At 42.6% G+C, this 8,791-nt stretch overlaps 1 protein-coding gene across 1 annotated transcript; it reads left to right on the forward strand.

Annotated features, from left to right (window-relative positions):
• Window positions 1-1,156: 1,156 nt before the first annotated feature.
• On the forward strand, window positions 1,157-4,513 carry LOC138901107 (uncharacterized). The gene is made up of 6 exons (XM_070188842.1): window positions 1,157-1,379; window positions 2,705-3,000; window positions 3,112-3,237; window positions 3,451-3,642; window positions 4,036-4,105; window positions 4,452-4,513. The coding sequence occupies exons 1-6, from the start codon at window positions 1,157-1,159 to the stop codon at window positions 4,511-4,513; spliced, it is 969 nt and encodes a 322-aa protein (XP_070044943.1).
• The last annotated feature ends 4,278 nt before the right edge of the window (window positions 4,514-8,791 follow it).

Here is an 8,791-nt window from a genome sequence, read left to right on the forward strand (position 1 = left end):
CCGCATCACACATTTATGTGACTACAGAAGGCCCAGTTGACCAGTCAAGCTCAGAGTGCGGACCGCACACAGAATTGTGCGGCCGCACAACCTCCGCAAGGGTATTTTTATCAGATATTTTCAGCTTAGTATAAATAGATCCTTTTTTCATTTTTAGGGTAAGTTTTGTTTTGGGAGGGCACCTGAGCCGTTTTTCTTTACTGTTTTGAGTAATATTGTACTAGATTAGCTTCTAAAAATTATATTTTCTTTCCCTAATCAATTATTATGCATTCTATCTTAATTTCTTCTTGTATTTATTCATTTTTCATGAGTAGCTAAATTTCTAGTTAGGGTTACTTAATGAGTGTTTGATTTAGGTCTTGTTTGTGATTGGGTTAGTGATATTTAGCCTAGTTCTTGCTTGAATTAAAGAATTAATGGTTGCATACATTGATTCATGCCTAATTGACTTAATCTCTACTTGAGAAAGAGAGACTAATCTGGGAAAACTTGGCTAACAAGAAATTGGGGTGAACTCAAGAAATTGATAGCCCCAATTTAAAGGGTTGAATCTAGAGATAGTAAGATCCGACTTGAGCATTTATCACTTGTTTTGTGCAATACCCATTTGGACTTGAGAAAGCCAAATTGGAAAAAATCACTCAAACTTCCGAGAGGTATAAAGTGGGTAATTGCGTGTGATTGCTATATTACAACCCCGACCAATAAAACTTGCCCTAGAGTTTACAACCCATTAGGTAACCACCTAGGTGGAAGTCACGACCCTAGATCATTTATCATTTGAAAAACAACCAAAACCAAAAATATTGTCTTCTAGTTTTATAATTGCAATCAATAGTTTAAAGTAGAAGTAGAAACAACAAACAAGAATGTGGAAGTGTAATCTAAGGCATATCGTACAATTACACTAAATATATACCTAATCCCAATTCTAACTCCCTGAGGATTCGACCCCGACTTGCGTTGGGTTTTATTATTGTTTCGACCGCCTCACTACCTATATTTGTGGTGTGAGTTTAGGCGACATCAATATTTTTGGCACCGTTGCCGGGGAGTTAAATAGATTTAGCTATATATCTAGGTTTTTGTGTGATTTGTCTTCTTTTTCTTCTGAGTCACTAATTTTGTTTTTGGATTGCTTATAGGTACGAGAATGGCTCTCAATAACGAGCCCATTAGTAATTTTCCATTGGGGGAGGAAGTGGATGATGATCAAGGAGATGAGGTTCTTCCTGAACCTCAAGAAAATAGGCGAGGCCGACCACCTCATGATAATGTTCCCGTCCCTCCCCCACCTCCACCAAGAGTAGCAGCACACCGGGTGTTGCCTGACGAGGGTTATGCAAGTGCTATAGTCCCGCCCCGTATTAGGGCAGGTAACTTTCAAATCACCAACGTGATGCTTACACTACTTGAGCAACGGGGATTCTTCACCGGGGCTCCAAATCAAAATGCTTACAAGCATCTCAAGGGGTTCGTCGATACTTGTTGGGAAAGCAAGCAAACCAATGTTTCTGAGGACGCGCTGAGGTTGAGGCTATTTTCCTTTTCTTAACGGGGAAAAGCATTGGACTGGCTAGAGAGATTGCCCAATCATTCCATCCATACATGGGATGAGTTGGCCGAAAAATTCATTGCCAAAATTTTCTCTCCGGGGCATATGGCTACACTACGGGATGAAATTCTAGCATTTAAGTAAGAGCCCAATGAGCCATTGCACGAGATTCGGGAAAGATATCGTACCATGGTTAAAATGTGCCCGAATAATGATATGACCTAGGCCATGATCCAACAAACCTTCTACAGGGGGATCAATACAATAAATTAATGTGTGGTAAATCAACTCGCCGGCGGGAACTTCATGAACACACCTTATGCCGAAGCTTGTGAAATTTTGGATGAGATGGCGGATACCTCATCGGATGGCAAAGTAGGGCTAATGTTCTGCAAGGTGACCCCAATGTCATTCACCTACATAAGGAACTACATGATCATGGGCAAGTTATCGCAGAGTTAACAATCACAATGAACCAATTCACCAAAGCTCAGCTGTAAGAAGTTCAAGGGCCGAAACAAGTGAATGCGATGGAAGGTGTAAATATGATAATGAACAAGAGATGACAAAAAGGTCAACAAGGGCAAAGCCGTCCGGAACAATTCATGCAAGATGATAGTGGGTATGACCAAGGTGATTCATACAATGAGCAAGAAGAAGAAGTGCAATACATCAACAATTACCAAGGGCAAAGGAACAACTCTCAAGGCCCGAATCAACAATGGCGATCTCAAGGAAATCAAGGAAATTGGAACAATAAAAACCACCAAGGCAATTGGAGTGGTGGTACCAACAATCAAGGTAATTGGAACAATAACAATAATTAAGGAAATTGGAGAAATCAAGGCAACCAAGGCAATTAGGGTGGCAACAATCAAGGATATTGGGGAGGCAACAACCAAAGGGGTTGGAACGGTAACCAAGGGAATCGGGGGCCAGGCTCTCAAAGGCCCCCGATGTATCAACAACCAAATAACCCGCCTCCTTATCCGTCTCAAGGTTCTAGTTCTTCCAACAATGAGATGAGACGAATTGAAAATATGTTCAAACAAATGATGGAGAAAAATGCCGACTCCGATGCTCAATTAGCCTCTCACAACACTTCAATCCACAATTTGGAAGTTCAATTGGGGCAAATCTTGCAAGTTTTAAACACTCGTCCTAAGGGGGCACTACCTAGTGATACGGTGGTGAACTTGAAGGGTGGGAACAACACGGGACATGCCATGGCCGTAACAATAAGGAGTGGAAGAGGTGGAGATACAACCATCTCAAATCAAAGAAGAATTGTGGATGATGATGTAGTGGTTCAAGAAGATGAGATTCCAAGCAATGTCGTTCAAGCTAATGAAGAAGTAAAAATTGACATTGATGAGAGTGCGAAGGAGACCCAAGAAGAAGTGAACCCGTCTAGGGAACACGTGATTGACGTACCGGAACCGGTAGTGCCAAAGGCCAAGGCACCAATGCCAAGGCCTCCTCCTCCATACCCTCAAAGGCTCGCCAAGCAAAATAGTGAGAACCAATTCAAAAAGTTTATTGACATGATGAAGAGCTTATCCATTAATGTGCCATTGGTTAAGGCGTTGGAACAAATGCCCGGTTATGCAAAGTTCATGAAAGATTTAGTGATAAAGAAACGATCAATGAATTGTGAGACTATCAAGATGACACATCAAGTGAGTGCTATTGTGCACTCAATGGCTCCGAAATTGGAAGATCCCGGCGCTTTCACAATCCCTTGCACTATTGGAAGCGCCGACTTTGCCAAAGCTCTATGTGATCTAGGGGCGGGTATCAATTTGATTCCCTACTCGGTGTTCAAAACTTTAGGAATTGGGCAACCAAGACCCACATCTATGAGGTTACAAATGGTAGATCGTACTATAAAGATACCATTGGGTATTATTGATGATGTGTTGGTTCGTGTTGATAAGTTCATCCTCCCAGCGAACTTTGTGATTCTTGACTGCGAAGTGGACTATGAGGTGCCTATTATCTTGGGTAGAACTTTACTTGCTACGGGGAAAGCTCTTGTTGATGTGGAAGCCGACGAGCTCACCTTTCGGGTGGGCGATAAAAAGGTGGTTTTCCATGTGTGCAAATCTATGAGGCAACCGAATAGCAACAAAGTTTGTTCGTTTGTGGACTTAGTCACCGAGGTGATTGATGATAATAATAGTGCCATGATGAATGTTGATGATACTTTGGAGGCCATATTTCTTAATCATGATGATGATGAGAAGGATGACTATGTGGAATGTGTAAATGCATTACAAGGAATGTAGTCGTATACTTATGAACCCCAAAAATTGTCCTTAGATCTTGAGATCCGGAGGACTCCTACAACAAAGCCCTCGATCGAGGAGCCTCCCACTTTGGAGTTAAAGCCATTGCCTTCACATCTCAGGTATGAGTTTCTTGGCCCATGTTTTACTTTACCTGTTTTTCTTTTCTCTTGCTTGACTAACGTGCAGGTAGATTATACTTTGGCGGCACTTCAAAAGAGGAAGAAAGCTATAGGATGGACACTGACGGATATTCGGGGTATAAGCCCCTCCTTTTGCATGCACAAGATTATTTTGGAGGAGGATGCCAAACCTCCATTGAACATCAAATAAGGTTAAATGAAGCAACACAAGAGGTGGTAAAGAAGGAGATCATAAAGTGGTTGGATGCCGGGGTAGTTTACCCCATTTTCGACAGCTCGTGGACCTCTCCGGTGCAAGTGTCCCAAAGAAAGGGGGCATGACTATGGTCACCAATTATAAGAACAAATTTATTCCTACAAGAATGGTGACCGGGTGGAGAGTGTGCATGGACTATCGAAAGCTCAACAAGTCACTCGGAAAGATCATTTTCTGTTTCCATTTCTTGATCAAATGCTTGACAGGTTGGCCAGATGAGTTTTTTATTGTTTTCTTGATGGATATTTTGGCTACAATCAAACTATGATTGCTCATGAGGACCAAGAAAAGACTACTTTCACTTGTCCGTATGGTACTTTTGCATTCTCGCGAATGCCATTTGGGTTATGCAATAGCAAGTTTTCAACGGTGTATGATGGCCATCTTCACCGACATGATGAAGGATATTCTTGAGGTCTTTATGGATGATTTCTCTGTGGTGGGAAATTCCTTCAATGATTGCTTGAACAACTTGGATAAGATCTTGGCAAGATCTGAGGAGACAAACTTGGTTTTGAATTAGGAGAAATGTCACTTCATAGTCGAAGAAGGCATAGTCCTCGGCCACAAAATTTCAAAGCATGGTATTGAGGTTGACAAGGTCAAAATTGAGGTGACCTCCAAAATCCCTCCCATACATCCGTGAAGGGAGTGAGGAGCTTCTTGGGTCATGCGGGGTTCTATCACCAATTCATCAAGGACTTTTCTAAGGTGGTGAACCCCCTATGTAAACTTTTAGAGAAGGATGCCAAGTTCCATTTCAACGAGGATTGTATGAAGGCATTCGAATTGCTCAAGTTCAAGTTGACTACTACTCCTATTATCACTGCACCGGATTGGAGTTTGCCTTTTGAGCTCATGTGTGACGCTAGTGTATGTGGTGGTCAGAGCAGTTTTGGGGCAGCGTATCAACAAAATCTTCCATCCGGTCTATTATGCTAGTAAGACCATAAATGATGCCTAAGTCAACTACACAGTGACCAAAAAAGAGCTCCTTGCTATTGTTTTTGCTATGGAAAAGTTTCGCCCGTACTTGATGGGTACAAAGGTGATTGTTCACACCGACCATGCGACGCTTCGATATTTGATGAGCAAGAAAGATTCTAAAGCAAGACTAATGCGGTGGGTGATTCTATTGCAAGAGTTTGATCTAGAGATTCAAGACCGCAAGGGTAGCGAGAATCAAGTGGCGGACCACTTGTATCGATTGGAGGAGGAGGGGAGGCCACATGGCGGACTTGAGATCAATGATTCATTTCTCGACGAACAACTCCTAGTCGTTTCAATGACCGGGATGCTATGGTTCACCGACTTAGCAAACTATCTTGTGAGTGGCATTGTACCGAATGAGTTCTCTTCAAACCAAAGGAAGAAGCTCAAATGGGATTGCCTTGACTATTATTGGGATGAGTCGTATCTTTTCCGAATATGTACCGATGGTGTGATCCGACGATGTGTGCCGGAGGAAGAACAAATGGGTATTCTTGAGGCTTGCCACTCTTCACCGTATGGTGGTCACCTTGGTGGAGCAAGAACGGCGGCAAAATTTTTGAGTTGTGGATTCTATTGGCCTACTCTTTACAAGGATGCTAGTGAGCTTGTCAAGCGGTGTTATGAATGCCAAAGTGCCAGTGATATCTCAAAGAAGAATGAAATGCCTCTCACCACCATTTTGGAGATAGATATCTTCGATGTGTGGGGTATTGATTTTATGGGTCCGTTTTTAGCTCTTGTGGGAACACCTACATTCTAGTTGCGGTGGATTATGTATCTAAATGGGTTGAGGCCATTGCTTTGCCCAACAATGAAGCAGGGAGTGTGGTGGCATTCTTGAAAACGAACAACTTCACGAGGTTTGGTACCCCAAGAGCCATTATTAGTGATGGGGGTTCGCATTTTTGCAACAAGGCTTTTGATACCTTACTCACAAAGTATGGTGTCACTCACAAAGTATCAATCTCCTACCATCCTCAAGCAAGTGAACAAGTTGAAGTCTCTAACCAGGAGATATAGAGTATTTTGTCAAAGACAGTCAATGCCAACCGGACGGATTGGTCAAGAAAACTTGATGATGCTCTTTGGGCTTATAAAATGGCCTACAAAACACCGATCGGGATGTCTCCATACCGGTTAGTGTTTGTGAAGGCATGCCATCTTCCGGTAGAACTTGAACATAAGGCCATGTGGGCTTTGAAGAAGTTGAACCTTGAATGGTATGTCGCGGCAAATCTAAGGATGTCACAATTGAATGAGCTTGATGAATTTTGGTATCTTGCCTACACAAGCTCGTCTCTTTACAAGGAGAAGATGAAGTATCTTCATGACAAGTACATCCACAACAAGGAATTTAAAGAGGGTGATCTTGTGCTATTGTTCAATTCCCGGTTACGGATGTTTTCGGGCAAGTTGAAGTCAAAATGGAGTGGCCCCTTTAAAGTGGTGAATGTAACCCCCTTTGGTGCTCTAGATTTGAAAAATAAGAATGATAAGGTGTTTAGAGTCAATGGGCACCGGGTTAAACATTATCTTGGCAAGGTTGATGATGGCTACATTGTGGCGGTTCTTCATTTCAAATGATTGGTAATCTGCGTCGTGCCGCTACGTTAAATCAAGCGCTTCTTAGGAGGCAATCCATGTACCTTTTTCTTTTTCTTTTTCTTATTTTTCTTCTTTGTTAGATAGCTTTGTTTTACGCTAATTAGTTTTGAAGTGTATGCAGGAATGGGTGTGCATTGCAGGGACTGTGTAAGAAAAATTGGCTTAAGTGTCACAAAATTGCGGACCGCACCAAAATTATGCGGACCACACAATCACTCTACGACCGCACAGTTTTGTGCGCGATCGCACAACTGGAAGATAAAAAATGCATGGTCTCTGAAGTTTGGCCTGTCAAATTTCCTTAACAATTTGCGGCTGTACATAAAATTGTGCGGTCCGCTTAAATTTTGCGTCTGCACTCACTCTTGTGCGGACCTCAGAAATTCTTCCAAGGTATAGGTAAGGAGTGCGGACCACACTCAAAATTCTGTGGCCGCACTCAGGTAAGTTCTGGGCCCGACGGGTCAACCTATAAATAGGGATTTTTATAACTTTTCACACTTTACACTCTCTGAAAGCTCAAGCCCTAAGCAAGCACAATGCATACCCCATTAGCTCTAAATTTCCTCTCATTTCATCAAGTTAGATTCTCACCTGCATCATTCACTACTGGTATGTTCAATCCATGTTAGATTTTTGTTCTTTCTTCTTAATTTGTGTTCTTGTTTTCTTTGATTAGTTTAGTTATTTTTAGGCCTATAAATGTCAAATGTGCTTAATATGTGGTTCAAAATCATGTGGGTAGCCTCGTATGTGTTAATTAGGGACTAGGTAGACCACTAAGCTTGTCAATTCGTGCAAACCATGTCTAAATTGTGAAAAATTGCACGAACCCTAGTTTACTGCCTGTGAAATTCAAATTGTGTGGCCGCACACATTTTTGTGCGGTCCGCAGTCCTTTAACTTAGGGCTTCTGTGTGCTTGAATTGTGCAGACTGCACTCAAATATATGCGGTCCACAGCAAAATTGTGCGGTCCGCACTGATGAATGATCAAAGAACCCAGTATTCTAAACATGGGGCTGTGCGGTCACACTCAAAATTGTGCGGTCCGAACTTTTGGTTGTGCGGCCACACTCACTTTTGTGCGGTCCACACTTGGCAGTGTGGCCACGCTCATTTTTGTGCGGTTCGCACTGCCTTTTCTGTTTTTCCACAACTAGCCTGCAACTGTCATGCATATATCTATGTCCTATGAACCTGAACTCTAACTGATTCTTATTGTTATGAATTGTAGATGATGGTTAGATCATGTGGTAGAGGAGATACATCAAAAGGGAGGGCAGAACCCTCCCAAGGTTGAGGCCGAGGCAAGAGTAACCTACCACTTGCCATTCACAGAACCATAGGCAAGAAACCAACCGCCAACAGAGTTCCTGAACCCTCCGAGACTAGTGAGTATCTCCCATCTGGGGAAGCTTCTGAGGGTAACTCCGTGCAAACACAGTCGGAAGCCCAATCACAACAAGTCCCAGCCAGATTCCACTTGGTAGATGAGTCATCTTCCGCTACTAGTTCTTCTGAAGGTTTGGAAGAGGGTAGCCCAGATTCTGAGCCCTCTTCCTCACATACCCTGGCTGCACCAATCAATGTTGATGATGATGATGATGTCCCGGACGATGGTAGAGAGGGTGATGATACAGTAAGGGGTTTAGAGAGGTCGAGGAGAAGGGAGACATGGGAAGACAGATTTGTCTGCTTGACTGCCTTCAACAGATTTAGAGAGAGGTGGCCCCAGAGATCTCTCACTCTTGAGAGACAATTCTTGATGAAGGATTTGGACAGGCACAACCCAAATGTCCTCAGACAGTTCCAGGAGAGAAAAGGATGGAAATGGTTCACCCAAAGCATCCTCGATGCAAATGAGCATTTGGTTAAAGAATTTTACATCGATTTGCAGTCAGAATTGAGTGAAATTAGTATGGTTGAACTTGTAATTGGATGGGTTG

Source organism: Nicotiana tomentosiformis, chromosome 11, assembly GCF_000390325.3.
Source record: "Nicotiana tomentosiformis chromosome 11, ASM39032v3, whole genome shotgun sequence".
Classification (NCBI taxonomy): domain Eukaryota; kingdom Viridiplantae; phylum Streptophyta; class Magnoliopsida; order Solanales; family Solanaceae; genus Nicotiana; species Nicotiana tomentosiformis.